The sequence below is a fragment of the Schistocerca nitens genome, chromosome 2, assembly GCF_023898315.1.
Source record: "Schistocerca nitens isolate TAMUIC-IGC-003100 chromosome 2, iqSchNite1.1, whole genome shotgun sequence".
Taxonomy (NCBI): Eukaryota; Metazoa; Arthropoda; class Insecta; order Orthoptera; family Acrididae; genus Schistocerca; species Schistocerca nitens.
The window spans coordinates 342,739,548-342,756,115 of record NC_064615.1 but is presented as its reverse complement, the minus strand read 5'-3'; the positions used below and the strand labels follow the sequence as shown (position 1 = coordinate 342,756,115).

Sequence of the window (16,568 nt, the reverse complement as noted above, 5' to 3'; positions counted from 1 at the left end):
ACGACTCCTCGTTCTTTGGGGTTTCCTCAGTGAAAGGCAGTCCCTTGTTGGTCGCCAGAAGTTACTGAAGAAATTAAGGAGCATCAGCAAGCTCTACGGCGGCATAAGCGGCACCCTTCCCTGGAGGACCTCATAGCCTTTAAGCAGCTGCTTGCCCGTGTTCGCCAACTTATCAAATGATGGAAGCAGAAGTGTTGGGAGAGATATGTCTCGACCATTGGGTGACATACGTCACCTTTCCAAGTCTGGGCAAGGATCAAATGTGTTTTCGGGTACCAAACTCCAACAGGTGTTCCCGGTGTTAACATAAATGGCGTGTTATCTACCGACACAATCGCGATTGCCGAGCACTTTGCTGAGCACGATGCTCGAGTGTCTGCATTGGAGAATTACCCCCAGCCTTTTGCACTCTCAAACAGCGACTGGAAGGGAAAGTCCTCTCGTCAACTACATGCCACAGTGAATCCTTTAATGCCCCATTTACAGAGTTGGAGCTCCTTAGTGCCCTTGCACATTGCTCCAACACAGCTCCTGGGGCAGATCGGATGCACAGTAAGATGATTCAACATCTCTCATCTGACTACAAGCGACATCTCCTCATCCTCATCAACTGGACCTGGTGCGACGGCGTCTTTCCATTGCAATGGCGGGAGAGCACCATCAATCCAGTGCTCAAACTCAGTAAAAACCCACTTGATGCGGATAGCTATCTGCCCATCAGCCTCACCAACGTTCTTTGTAAGCTGCTGGAACATATGGTGTGTTGGCGGTTGGGTTGGGTCCTGGAGTCAAGTGGTCTACTTTCTCCATATCAGGGCGGCTTCCGCCAGGGTGTGCCTCGATGCTACCATCCGAACAGCCTTTTCGAGATGCCAACACCTGGTTGCTGTCTTTTTTGATTTGTGAAAAGTGTATGACATGACCTGGCAACATCATATCCTTGCCACATTATACGAGTGGGGTCTTCGAGGCCTGCTTCCGATTTTTATCCAAAATATCCTGTCACTTCGTACTTTCCCTACCCAAGTTGGTGCCTCCCATAGTTCCCCCCATATCCAGGAGAAAGTGGTCCCACAGGGCTCTGTATTGAGTGTCTATTTTTAGTGGCCATTAATGGTCTAGCAGGAGCTGTAGGGCTGTCCGTCTCACCCTCTCTGTATGCAGATAACGTCTGAATTTTGTACTGCTCCACCAGTACTGGTGTTGCTGAGCGGAGCCTACAGGGAGCCATCCACAAGGTGCAGTCATGTGCTCTAGCCCACGTTTTGCAGTTTTTGGCTGCAAAGTTGTGTGTTATTCACTTCAGTCGGCGTCGTATCATTCATCCAGAACCAGAACTATACCTTAATGATGATCAACTCACTGTAGTGGAGGCATATTGATTCTTAGGACTGGTTTTCAGTGCCTGGTTGACTTGGCCTCCTCACCTTCATCAGCTTAAGCGGAAGTGCTGGCAGCACCTCAGTGCCCTCCGCTGCCTGAACAACACCAACTGGGGTGCAGATCGCTCTACTTTGCTGCAGCTCTACAGACCCCTTGTTCAATCCCACCTTGACAATGTGAGTGTGGTTTATGGTTTGGCCACGCCCTCAGCATTGAGTTTACTCGACCCAGTGCACCACTCTGACGATTGCCTAGAGGCAAGAGCTTTTAGGACGAGTCCGGTGATCAGTGTCCTTGTGGACGCCGACTGAAGTGAATAACACACAACTTTGCAGCCAAAAACTGCAAAACGTGGGCTAGAGCACATGACTGCACCTTGTGGATGGCTCCCTGTAGGCGTGCCGAACTCCTGGCCAGTTATATGGCACAAGTTCGTAGTTCTCTTGCGCATCTGAATCACCATCTCCTTTTCCGACCCACTGCAGTTCTTGTCCCGCATTGGCAGCCCAGGTCAGGGCTTCCAATTGCAGTTCGTGTTCGATCCCTTCTTTCAGAGCTGGAGTCCTTGCCTTTACCACCTATACTTGAGATCCATTCACGTAGACCTCCATGGTGTACACGTAGGGCGCGGCTTTGCCTGGACATTTGATATAGGCCTAAAGATTCTGTTAACCCCGCGACTCTCCGCTGACACTTCCTCTCAATTCTTGACATGTACCAAGGCCGCAAAGTGGTTTACACCAACGGCTCGATGGCTGATGCTCACATTGGCTTCGCATATGTCCATGGAGGACATATTGAACAGCATTCCTTGCCCAATAGCTGCAGTGTTTTCATGGCCATGCTGGTGGCTACATCTCGTGCCCTTGAGCACATCCGTTCATGCCCTGGGGAGTCATTTCTTCTGTGTGCTGACTCCTACAAGCTATCAACCAGTGCTACCCTCATCATCCTTTGGTAGCGACCATCGAGGAGTCGATCTATGCCCTGAAACGGTCCTGTCGTTCAGTGGTGTTTGTCTGGACCCCAGGTCATGTTGGAATCCCAGGCAATGAACTTGCCGACAGGTTGGCCAAGCAGGCTACGCAGAAGCTGCTTGTGGAGATTGGCTTCTCTGGAACTGACCTGTGTTCAGTACTACACCGCAAGGTTTTGCGGCTGGGATATAAAATGGCATAACCCGCAGCACGCACCACAAACTGTGTGCCACTAATGAGACTACGAACGTGTGACAGTCCTCCACACGGGCCTCTTGCAGGGACTCTGTGGTTCTCTGCCGGCTCCGCATTGGCCATGCTTTGGTGACACACGGCTACCTCCTGTGCCAGGATGACCCACCACAGTGTTAGTGCGGCTCACGTCTGACAGTGGTCCATATCTTGGTAAGCTGTCCTTTTTCTTTGGCCACCCTGCAACGGACTCTTCAGTTACCAGACTCGTTATCATTAATTTTAGCTGACAACACCTCATCAGCTAATTTAATTTTACATTTTATACATGACAGTGGGTTTTATTATTTCGTCTAAGTTTTAACGCACGTCCTTTGTCCCTCTGTGTTCCGTGCTCTAATACTTTTGGGGTGGATGTTTTGATGTGTCGCAGAGTGGTTGGCTTTTCCTTTTTAGTCTCGTGGTTGGTCAGCCACGGTCATCTTCTCTCTTCTTTTTACCACTTCTACCTGTTTCTTGCTTCTCACTGTCGTTTTCTTTTCCTGTTTTGTCCATAGTAGTGTTGGTTGTCCTTTTGTAATTCTTCTGGTTCTTCCTTTCTCCTGTTATTGTGTTGTACATCTTCTTTCTTTTCTCCTTTCCTTGTGTACTTGCAATATCCGTGTCTGACATCTGAATTTTTATATCCTCTTCAATGTTTCTCATGACATTATGAAAATTTAATGCTACTGTTTTGCTTTTATTTATTATTAGTTTGTTTTGGTTGAACCAGTTTACAACATTTGTTAATGCTTCAGACAGTCTTGTATGTAGTATCTCTGCAGTCTTCCCGCTGACTAATATGCTTGTGTCATCTGCAAACTGGATAGTGCTATGGTACTGGTTAGTTGATGTTAAGTCATTTATATATATCAAAAATAGGATGGGGCCCAGTACCGAGCCCTGCGGTACTCCATATTTTACTGCTTTATAATCAGAATAGTGTCTTGTTGATTTATTTTCTTTGCGAAAATGTTTTTCTACTACTTGCTTGCGGTCAGTAAGATATGATCTAAGCCAGCTGTTAGGCATACCTCTGATACCAATTCTCAGCCACATATGTAATAGCTCTTTGGAGCAGGGTGTTTTCCCCGATAGACTGAAATATGCCATTGTAAAACCATTGCATAAAAAGGGGGGTACGTCAGATGTGAACAACTACCGCCCAATCTCTCTTCTGACAGCTCTATCAAAAATTTTTGAGAAAGTAATGTATTCAAGAGTAGCCTCCCATATTTGTAAAAATAAAGTACTAACAAAATGTCAGTTCGGTTTTCAGAAAGGCTTTTCAACAGAAAATGCTATATACGCTTTCACTGATCAAATATTAAATGCTCTGAATAACCGGACATCACCCATTGGTATTTTTTGTGATCTCTCAAAGGCCTTTGATTGTGTAAATCATGGAACTCTTTTAGATAAGCTAAATCATTATGGTTTGAGGGGGGCAGTGCACAAATGGTTTAATTCATACTTAACTGGAAGAATGCAGAAAGTTGAAATAAGTGGTTCATGTAATGTTAAAACAACAGGTGATTCCTCAAACTGGGGGGCTATCAAGTACGGGGTCCCACAGGGTTCGGTCTTAGGTCCTTTACTGTTCTTGATATACATTAATGACCTACCATTCCACATTGATGAAGATGCAAAGTTAGTTCTTTTTGGTGATGATACAAGTATAGTAATAACATCCAAAAACCAAGAACTAAGTGATGTAATTGTAAATGATGTTTTTCACAAAATTATTCAGTGGTTCTCAGCAAACGGACTCTCTTTAAATTTTGATAAAACACAGTATATACAGTTCCGTACAGTAAATGGCACAACTCCAGTAATAAATATAGACTTTGAACAGAAGTCTGTAGCTAAGGTAGAATTTTCAAAATTTTTAGGTGTGTCCATTGATGAGAGGTTAAACTGGAAGCAACACATTGATGGTCTGCTGAAACGTCTGAGTTCAGCTACGTATGCTATTAGGGTTATTGCAAATTTTGGTGATAAGAATCTCAGTAAATTAGCTTACTATGCCTGCTTTCATTCACTGCTTTCGTATGGCATCATATTGTGGGGTAATTCATTGTTGAGTAGAAAAGTATTCATTGCTCAAAAACGTGTAATCATAATGATTGCTGGAGCCCACCCACGGTCATCCTGCAGACATCTATTTAAGGATCTAGGGATCCTCACAGTAACCTCACAGTATATATATTCACTTATGAAATTTGTTGTTAATAGTCCAGCCCAGTTCAAAAGTAATAGCAGTGTGCATAGCTATAACACCAGCAGAAAGGATGATCTTCACTATGCAGGGTTAAATCTGACTTTGGCACAGAAAGGGGTAAATTATGCTGCCACAAAAGTCTTTGGTCACCTACCAAACAGCATCAAAAGCCTGACAGATAGTCAACTAACATTTAAAAATAAGTTAAAAGAATTTCTAGATGACAACTCCTTCTACTCATTGGCTGAATTTTTAGATATAAATTTAGGGGGGGGGGGGGGACACGACACAACTTAAACATTAGTGTCGTGCAATATTTTGTGTAATGTAATATCTTGTACAGACATCTTTTATTAACCGACACGTTCCACATCATTACGAAGTGTCATATTCATGATCTATGGAACAAGTATTAATCTAATCTAATCTAATCAGTTAGAGGACTTATTTTATGAACCAAACTAACACACAGTGTAGAAAGAAAAATTAAGACATCCATATTCTAAAATACTGAGTATATAAAATCTTACTAACCAAAGAAAAATTTTGTCATTAAAGAAAAATTTGTTCCTGTTGAGGAGTATTCATCTAATTGTACACATAAATCAAAATATACAAGCAGACACCATGAAAATGTTACAGTATTTACTGCCATAGGCGTTGTATGGTTTCCACATATTATTGCTGATGTATATATTATCACTGAGAAATTTTAATTAGTAAGAAGAATTTTCTTCACTAGATGTAGTAGAACAGAGCATTTTCTAGTAGAGCTGAGCATGTTCACGCATTGAAACTGCTTTTCAGAACATAAAAATCTGTCCCTACCCTTCTTTGTAATCATCACTACAAGGACCTTGACAGTTATTCTCAGATGTGTCTCAGCTGAAACAAGAAATAGCTGGACTGGAGGAATTGAGCAGGCAGCTTTTTCTGGAAGCACATGACCTGCATAACATGCAGGAACGAGCTGAGTGGTCTAATACATGGAAGGGGAAGTATTTCAACTTCCTTGGATACTTCTTCTCACTTTACTGTATGTGGAAGATATTCATAGTAAGTATAAGCTAAGTAGACATATTATAGCTAAGTTAGTTACATGTTACACATATTATTCGTGTGGTATATCATAACTGCTGAGTCAGTTTAAAATTATTCGTGTGGTATATCATAACTGCTGAGTCAGTTTAAAGGCTTTTTGATGTAATTACACTTAAAAATATGGCTGCAAGTGACTGCTTTACAGATATAGCAGTGAAAAATATCTATTTGATGCTTTGTGGACAAAGGATCTACTGCTGTAGTATTTGACCGAAAGGAGTATGTTAGTGAAGGTCTACGCCAACTGTCTGGCCCTCTACTTACAGCGGTTGCGATCAACATCCCGTCCCTGTGTTTTGAATTGATCTCAAAACCTCAGGCCCCTCACAAGCACTAACACCTCAATCCATAGAACATCTCACCCCCACCCAAAACATGCACCCCAATCTTTTACCTTCTTTCTAAGATTCACAAATCTAATCATCCTGGCCATCCTAAAGCTGCTGGCTTCAAACCACCCACCGAACATATATCGGACTTAGTTGATCAACACCTGCAACTCATAGTACAAAGACTCCTCTCCTATATCAAAGATACCAACCATGAAATCCGTGACTGCCCCCCCCCCCCCCCCTCCTCCCAACACCCTCCTTCCCTGTCACCATTGATACCACCTTGCTCTATACCACAGATTCCCAACAAAATTTTCTCGAGAACCCCCTCATCGAGCATGATTGGTACCTTGTCATATCACAGTATCAAGTACCTAAAAAGGCCAAATTGAGAGTCTTTTTATACGTTTTATATTTTTGGTACTTTGAAAAAATATTGACATATTCGTTATTGAAAAAATATTGAGCTTAAAGCTTTTTCAATTTAGCCATCATTGTTATTGTTAAATTTTTGATTATTTCTCAAAATCCTTGTCTTCAAATCTGGGTATTTAGTATAACAAACTGCTTAAAAAAATAAAAATTGAGTATGAACTGAACATGACAGGAAAAAATTAAAACTTGAATGTATTGGTCTTTCAAGTGTACTACATTTGAGATTGCATTGAGTAGACTTGTGCGAAAAATAAGAAAACACTAATTTCATACAAGGTACTATTTATTTGAAAAAATACATTTACAACAGAGTACTCCATCAGTATACAGTAAGTTTTAATTTTCAGTTCTTAATGAGATGAGTTCAATCTGACATTTGAGTCCATTATATCTGAAGTATTAGGTTCCCAACTTGAAACTTTCACTCTGAAATCCGACCACATGTCGAGCCAATTCCTATATTTGTTTTTCATGAAACACATGGAAGAAAATGCTTACTCACACCGATATGTGGTTGCAAATGGAAAGATCTTTTTCATTGCCATATCTCCAAGTTTCTTGTAGTCCTTGCGTGTGGATGCCCAGAAGTCTGTAATTTTATCACCGATGAAAATGTTTATCATCGTACCACAGTTATGCAGATCCACAAGTTGATCTTGCTCTTCTTCAGTGAGGCCTTGGATTTTGTCAATTTCTTCATAGCTGAAGGGATATGGAATCTATGTGTCGTCAGGGTCAGGTTCAGGGAAATACTCCCTAAAAGTGGTGGCTAGGCTGTGTAGATGCTCGGCTACATTGATCTTGATCTGTTCAGGCAAACTCTCCTCTGATGACTCCAAGAATTGTTTTAAAGTAGAAAAGTTAGTTAGTGACTCATTTTCTATCCTTGATGCCCAGATCTGACACTTTTTGACCATAGCACTAATCTTATCCGCAACTTTGAACATGTCTACATTTTTTCCTTGTAAACTCAAGTTTAACACATTCACGTGTTCAGACACATCAGCTAACTATGCAACTGAGCAAAGCCAAGAGAAGTTAGTGAGAACATCCGCGTACTTTGTGTCAAGAAGGAAGACACAAACCTCATCTCTAAGTTCAAAAAATCTTGACGAGATCCTACCTCGAGAAAGCATCCTACTTCTGTATGAGTAAGAAGTTGCTCATGCTCACTGCCAATCTCTTTACACAACAAAGAAAATGATCTGGGTTTCAGATGTCGAGTTTTAATGTAGTTGATGATTTGAACTACTTCGTAAAGTATCTTTTGCAAAGGTTCAGGCAATCTTTTGTCTACCATTTCACCTCAGGGGCCACTGCTTTGATATGAGCTAGAAGTCCTGTTTTTTTTTTTTTTTTTGCCAGACATTGACTTTATTTAATGCAGTAAAAATATCATCTACTGTTGTATGCAGTAGTTCACATGAAAAAAGAAAATCTTTGAACACTTGGTCCTCCCATAAGAATTGTGCAAAAACCAACATTATAGCTTTCTTTGATATGTCTTTGCTTCCATCCAGTTGTAGAGCGCACACGTCACTCGTGCAAAGTCTAGCCAGCAATGTTTCTTTGATGTTAACTGCCATATCAGTAATTCGTCTTTGAACAGTATTATTTGAGAGTGGGACAGTTCCTATTACCTTAGCAGCTGCATCACCTAACATTTTCTTGCAAAGTATTATTTCTGATGGCAGTAGAAGTTCCTCAGCAATTGTGTGTTTTTTTCCACATTTAGGAACAAGCTGAGCCACCTCGTAAGACGCAAGGGTTGCGTTTTCATTTATATGTGCACCACAGTGTTTGGTAATTGTTTTATGATATGTTTTTAACTCTCCTAATTTATTTTTGAAAAATCAAATGACTTACTTTTGTACTCTGGTTGCTTTGTTTCAAGATGGCACCAGAGTTTTGCTGGTTTCATACACTCGTTCGAAAGGCTTTCATATCAAATTACACATTGAGGTTTAGGCTGTTGCTAAGGTCCAGTGAACATAAAACTGATTTCCAAGTAATCAGAGTTATATTTTCTAATTTTTCCAGTAAGCTTAACACTGATCTTGGAAGGGTTAGTTTCAAGGGACGCCGATGATTTAGGTTCAATGGACACTGACAACTTTGGTTCAAGAGTCACTGACTTACTTGCTTGAACATCAGATGCATTATCTTCCTCTTCATATGTAGGCCTTTCTCGTTTTAACGAACCACTTTTTAACTGACAGTCCATTTTTAACTACGCAATCTGTAGCTTCCGCGAAAAACAACACTTTACAAACACTACTGTTTTAATACAGAATATTGAATATGTAAACAACACAGTCTGTGAAAGCACTGGCAATAAATTAACAATGGCCGATTGTCATCTGAAATGCGAGTTTCTGTGTAACGTGACTGTCAGTTGTCAGCTGCAAAGAGGCAGCACACGCAGTCTAACGGCATACAGCAGAACTATTTGCCTCTATCTAATTCTAGTTTTGCCCTTGAGTGTGCTAGTGTCAGTTGGCTCTAGGAAGATGCTGAGACGCAAAAGTTAGCGTCCGCTAAAGCTCTGCTCATGCAGGAAGCGGCCAAAACAAAAAATCTGTTATCATACGAAATATATTTAATATATTTTTTATTCTAATAGCATCTTGCAGACCCCTCTGGCATAGCGCATGGACCCCTGAGGGTCCACGTACCACCTGTTGGGAACCACTGCTCTATACCAATGTTCCCCATGGATATGGTCTGTCTGATGCTGAACATTTCCTCAGTCAGTGCCCACCTGATTCCAGACCTACAATGTTCTTCCCACTCACCTAAATCAACTTTACCTTTAAGGGGCAGACACACAAACAGATCAGGGGTATGACCATGGGAACCAGAGTGGCTCCTTCCTATACCAACCTTTTCATGGGTTGGTTGGAGGTGATTTTTCTGGGATCCACGAGTCTTCGACCCTGGTTTGGTTTAGATGCATTGATGACATCTTTACCATGTGGACTCATGGTGAGGCTGACCTGTTGAAATTTCTGGAATCTCTGAACGCCTTCTCCCAATTGATTTTCACATTCTCTTATTCCAAATCCCATGCCACTTTATTTGATGTTGATCTCACCCTCACTGAAGGCCAGCTACTCACTTCCATCCACATTAAAACTACCAACAAACAACAGTACTCACATTTTGTCAGTTGCCAACCTTTCCATGTCAAACATTCCCTCCTATACAGCCCTGGCATCCGAGGCAAACATATTTGTTCAGATGCAGACTCATTACAGCAATACACCACCATTCTCACCTCAGCCTTCACTGCACGTAATTACTCCACCAGCCTAGTTCAAAAGCAGATTTCCAGGCCATCACATCCAATACTGGTACTGCTGATCCCTCCAAAAAAACAGCATTGGAGCAATCCACTGGTGACTCAACATTATCCTGGTCTGAGATGTATAAATCAGCTTCTTCAACAGGGCCATGGCTTCCTAAACCCATGTCTTCAAATGAGATTGATTTGGTCTGAGATATTACCCACCACACTGTGGCTCCTACCCTCGTGACCGTCCCCGCTGCAAGACTTGCCCTCTGCACCATCCTACCACTACCTATAGCAGCCCTGTAACTGGCAAAACATATGCTATCAGAGGGAGAGCCACATGTGAGATGACACGTCATATGCCAGCTGTTATTAAACGCTGTTTGGCCTCTTACATTGGCATGACTACCACAAAATTATCAATTAAGATGAATGGGCTTAGGCAGAGGGTGTATAGTGACAACACACAATATCCCGTTGCAGAGCATGCTCTATAACATGACAGTAATGACCATGGCACCTGTTTCGCCACACATGCCATCTGGGTTCTTCCCCCAGACACCAGTTTCTCAGAACTGCGCAAGTGGGAACCAGGGCTGCAACAAGTTCTTGGTTCTCACCACCCACTTGGCCTTAATTTACGTTAATTTTGTCCGTCTCAGCATTTCTTCACAGTGAATACTCTTTTCTTCTCTCTGTTTTAGTTTTCTACATCTTTCATAGTTTTACCCATGTATTTTTCGCCACCCCCTCCCTCCTGTGTTACATACAGTGTACTTAGCTTTCACTCTTATTAACTAATGAATGATGTTTAAGCAGTAATCTCTGTCTTGCATATTACCCTGTATTCCACTTTTAAGCTCTCAGGTTCTCAAATCTCATCCAATGCAGTCCCCAACAATCAGTCTTTCCTTCTCATCCTGTGTGATAAGTCTTCCCTAACCTGCAATTCTGTGTGACTTTCTCGAAACTACCCCTTTTCTTAGACCTTTCCAGTCCCTTTTCCTTCACCCCTCTTCCTTCCCCTTCAATCCCTCTGCCTGAATAAGGAGTGTCTGGCTCCGAAAGATTGCCTTATTACAACAATCTTTTGTGTGTGTGTTCTGCTGCTGCTTGGTTAGCAATTTTTTTATCTAACCTATTAAATTATTTTGCCAAAACTTGATTGTTTTCGTTGTTATATTAGCCCATGTGGCCATTGTTTCTCCTGATGTAATCCTCTGTCAGTCTTTGTTGTTGTCTGTCTTGTTCAAACTGTTATCTGTTTTCTACGTTATGTGCTATTCCGTTCATTTATTTATCTGTATCGCCAAGATTAATCAACACTTTGTCCCTACATCTAGTACTGGTTTCCGTCCACGTAGATGGGTCCATTTTTATCTGCATGTAACAATTCCATTGTTATTTACGAATTTGCACATAACAATTTCCAGTTCATTGCAGAGCATGGTCTTCTCCAAATTGTCTTTCAGCAATCTATTTGCAAATTTGACACCTACTTTCTTTCCCTCCCTCCATTTATCTTGTTTTTACATAATTCTTTCTTGTTTTTGTGTGCATTTGTTTTTTGGCAAACCGCTCTGATCAGCTTTTATTGACATCTTTTCCATCACTTTAATTGCCAAGCTAAGTAATCTAAATTTTCTCCTAGGATTTTGGCTTTCTGTTTACCCAGTTTATAAAATTTTATCTGTTTTCATGACTTTCCCAATACTTCCCCCCCCCCCCCCCTATCATGTAGATCGCCCACTTGTTACCTCTTACTAACAATTTTTGTATGGATTTTTTCTGGTTTTTCCAAATTTTTTTTCCTTGCTTTTCTTCCATTTTTCTATCTTTTCCATCCTCTTCTTATTTAATTTTTTTGACACTCCCACGATTTTAACTCTCCAAACTGTCCTCTCTTGCCATGATGAATCCCATCTCATATTGCAACCATTCTTTTCAAAACTAAGGTCCCATGTTCTGTTTCTTGAAACCTGATTGTCCCTTGGAATTACTCCAAAAGGCCTAACATTGAAAGTCCCTGTTTCTGGATGTAATCCTGCTCTACACCAGCTCTTTTACAGTTTCAAATACAGCAATCTTTTGCTCTTACCCAGCTAATCTGTTACCTGTATGCCACATCAACCTACTTCCAGTCCACCAGACTTCTCTCCTCCTACAAAATCCTGCAGTTATGTGCCCCTCATGTTCAAACTGCAACAACATGCCAGACTTCACCTTAAAAAGCTATCCCACCTTCTCCTAAACTACCTGAACAGTGATGTTTCCCTTCTGGTTGTGATGCCCTACCCAGTTCTATCCTTATATGCATCAGTTTTCGCCTTTAAATGTCTGTGGTTGATAATCAGACTCGTAATTATAATGGGCGGACACTCGCATGCAGTAAGACCTAGTGTTGATTTCACTAATCGCTCTAAGCACTGCAGAGATAAGCTCTTACCACACAATGTGTAATTTTGAGTAATTGGAACTGACACAGTAACTTGACAAGCAAACAAGGGGGAGGAGAGCACACAATATAAGTCATAACCACTTTGAAATAGTGACATACACTGCATGTGTAATATGGATCCTACACTGTATTACTTACATTACCATAGCAAAAACACTTTCATCAGTACAGAATAAATCTATTTTAAACTTTAGACACTTTTATGTAAAATAACCCTGAAATGTTGAGTGAAAAGATCCTGCTAAGCATTGAAGATGCATAACTACTGTGGTTGTGTTATTTGTAATTTTTGTAACTGTAAACATCTTTCTTTAACATTATCTTTACACACAATTGACCACTGACTGTAAATGACTGTTTACACTGATGTTTCATGATAATTTTCAAGGTGGAGAATTTTTGGACTGATATTATTTCAATGCAACTTAACAAAAATGCTTTCCTGCACTTTAGTTGAAATATAAATTTAGTTTGTCACACACCATGAATAAGTAAAATTGTATGTTCTGAACACCACAATAATAATTTTTTTAGTAATGAAAATGTGCACAGTACCTTGTGTTGTCTTCTTCTGCGACTGCTTTTATTATGCTTGTCAATGTAATAAAATAGCGGGTACTTTGTACATAATCTGATGCTTTGCTTAAAATGGCAATAATAATTTTAAGCACTTTATATAAGCCTACATATATCCAGCTTATGATCTGAAAATGTTGCTGATTAAATATCACAGTATGTGATAAGGACACACTAAATGTGTGCTGAAATAATAACACTGTGATAAAGCTTGTTGCTTTTAAACATGTAACTTGTATTAACTTGCACAAGAGGGCGACAAACCATAACTTTTACTATATGTCAGTGACTATGAAAAATATAATATACTAAACTTCACCATAGAAATAAATACTTCAGTCCTTTTGTGGTGTTGAGCAATGTTTTGCAGCCTCTGATGAAATCTTGCTACTGATGGATGGTTTGGCATCTTTTACGCAGTGGCTTCCAAGTCGTAATTTCCATCATAATATTTGGCCGGTACAGTAGGTAATGTTGCAACATAAAATCTGCCTCCCCCACAGCAAACAACTACTTCCCACTGGCCCTCATAATAACTTTGCCACTTCTGCTTGGTTGACAAATAGCTGCTTAGTACTGTAGAATTATGTGTAGCAATAATTTCCCATTCATCTGAGGTTGTTTAACAGTGACTGTGCTCATTTCAATCACCACAGAATACAGTGCATGGGCATTGCACCACATGCTACGTCACAACTCTTCCATCTCACTAGGAAGACTGTTCTGGAACTTTTTGTCACTACATTTCTCCCACCTTACCCTTCTGCGGGGAAGTCCCTTTAAATGTAAACTTAAGCCCAAAGTAATGACTCATTAGAGCTTTAATTACAAAGGTTCATAATACTTTAAAAACTAAGATCTCCTTAACAATATATCTAAAAAATTATGTACAGCTATACGTTTAAAACTTAGTCACAGAGTATTGGTTGCATACTTCGCAGGCTGGTGGCAGCATCTTAGTGGTGAGCTCCTTTACTTTGCCCTGCTGCTGTTAGATGGCATATACACCCTCATTGCTCTATCATCTCACTGCTTGCTTTATACAGGATTTTATAACTGCCCTGCTACTGATCGTATCTCTTTCTTTCTTTTTTTAAAAAATTATGACAGAGAATAACAAAATAACTTCTGTAAAATGAAATGGAACAATTCCTACATTGTGTCATGTATACTTGTGTCGTTACACTGTCCCTCTGCAGCTTCATAAACAGCCACACCATCAACCACCACTACTCTCCTACAAAATGACCTTGTCCAACTTCCTTCACACCCCACAACCTTCCCCTCCTGAATTATCTGTATTATCTAAGGATCTCACTTTCAGCCTTAAACCTGCATTTGATAATGCTGCCTTGGTGGAGGACCTACTTTCCTTCATAATTGATATCAATTGGAAATAGCTCTTTGCAACCCAATCCCAAAACCTTTCCAACAGCAAACGTGACATTGAACCCTGCCTTGAACAGTCCAGACAATGATCCCAACTTGATCCACCACCACTACCTCAAAATCATCCCTTACAAGCCTTCCAAGAATTCCTCATGTCCAGCATTGCTTCACAATCCTTCCTCTGATTCCTACAACATGATCCTAACCTGTGCTCTGCAGAACTCCATGCTCTACATACCTTAAAAGCTGATGACTCCATCATTATCCTCCCAGCAGACAAAGGATCTATCACTGTAATACTTGACTGAAAGGAGTATGTTAGTGAAGGTCTCCGCCAGTTGCCTGACACCTCTACATACACGTCTGCTGTCATGATTCCTTCCCTGTGATTCAAACTGACTTGCAGCTCCTCCTCGAAACCTCAGGCTCCTCACAAGGACTAACAACTCAGTTCATAGAACTTCACACCCCACCCAAACCATGCACCCCCACCTTTTACCTTCTTCCTAAGATCCACAAACCCAATCATCCTAGCTGTCCTAACACTGCTGGTTTCAAACCACCCACCAAATGTATATTTGCCTTAGTTGATCAGCACCTGCGATCCATAGTACAAAGACTTCCCTCCTATGTCAAAGATACTGACCATTTTCTAGATCATCTGAAACCTGTGTCTGTCCCACTCCCACCACTGACCTTGCTTCTCACCATTGCTGCCACCTCCCTCTATACCAACATCCCCCATGTACATGGTCTGTCAGCTGCTGAACATTTCCTCAGTCAGCACCCACCTGATTCCAAACCTATGACATCCTTCCTACTCACCTTAATCCTACTTCACCTTTGAGAGCAGGCATACAAACAGATCAGGGGTATGGCCATGGGAACCAGGATGGCTCCTTCCTATGGAACCTTTTCATGTGTCGCTTGGAGGGGGCTTTCCCGGGAATCCATAAGTCTTCAGCCCCTGGTTTGATTTAGATACATTGATGATATCTTTACCATATAGACTCATGGTGAGGCTGACCTGTTAAAATTCCTGGGATCTCTGAACACCTTGTCCCAGTTAAATTTCACATTTTCCTATTCCAAATCCCATGCCACTTTCCTCAGTATTGATCTCATCTTTACCGAAGACCAACTACACACTTCTGTCCACATTAAACCTACCAACAAACAACAGTCCTTACATTTTGACAGTTGCCATCCTTTCCATGTCAAAAGTTCCCTCCCATATAGCCTTGGCATCCAAGGCAAATGTATTTATTCAGATGCAGACTCTTTCCAGCAATACACCACTATTCTCACCTCAGCCTTCACTGCACGTAATTACCCCACCAGCCTATGTCAAAAGCAGATTTCCCGGGCCATCACATCCAATACTGGTACTGCTGATCCCTCCAAAAATAAAAAAAATAAAATAAAAAAATAAATAAATAAATTATTCCTACCCCTGTGACCGTCCCCACTGCAAGACAGGCTCTATGCACCCTCCTGCCACTACCTACAGCAGCCCTGTCATTGGCAAAACATATACTCTCAAAGGGAGAGCTACATGTGAAATGACACACGTCATATACCAGCTGTTATGTAAACACTGTTTGTCCCATTACATTGGCATGAATATCACAAAATTATCAATTAAGATGAATGGGCATAGGGAGAGGGTGTATAGTGGCAACATGCAATATCCTGTTGCAGAGCATGCTCTACAACAAGACAGCTGTGATCTCGACACCTTTTTCACCACACGCGCCATCTGGATTCTTCCCCCAGACACCAGTTTCTCAGAACTCCACAAGTGGGAACTAGGGCTACAACACGTCCTTGGTTTTCACCACCCACCTGGCCTTAATTTACATTAATTTCTTCCTTCTCAGCATTTCTTCACACTAACTATTGTTTCCATCTCTCCGTTTGAGTTTTCTACATCTTTCATTGTTTTACTCATCTATTTTCCACTGCCCCCCACCCCCCACCCTGCCCCTCCCTCCATTGTTACATACAGTGCATGTAGTGTTCACTCTTATTAGCTAATGCATGATGTTTAAGCAGTAATCTCTGTCTTGCGTATTACCCTGTATTCCACCTTTAAGGTCTCAGGTTCTCAACTCTCATCCAATGCAGTTCCTTCTCATCCTATGCAGTAAGTCTCACTTGACCCGCGGTTCTG

The 16,568-nt window shown here is 41.2% G+C and overlaps 1 protein-coding gene across 1 annotated transcript in view; it reads left to right on the top strand.

Annotated features, from left to right (window-relative positions):
* The window catches only part of LOC126236146 (Golgi pH regulator A), a 115,796-nt gene that overhangs the window by 77,186 nt on the left and 22,042 nt on the right, over positions 1–16,568 (top strand). Inside the window, exon 6 of the mRNA XM_049945229.1 lies at positions 5,687–5,868. Coding sequence (XP_049801186.1) covers positions 5,687–5,868 — 182 coding nt within the window. The remainder of the gene's footprint in view (positions 1–5,686; positions 5,869–16,568) is intronic.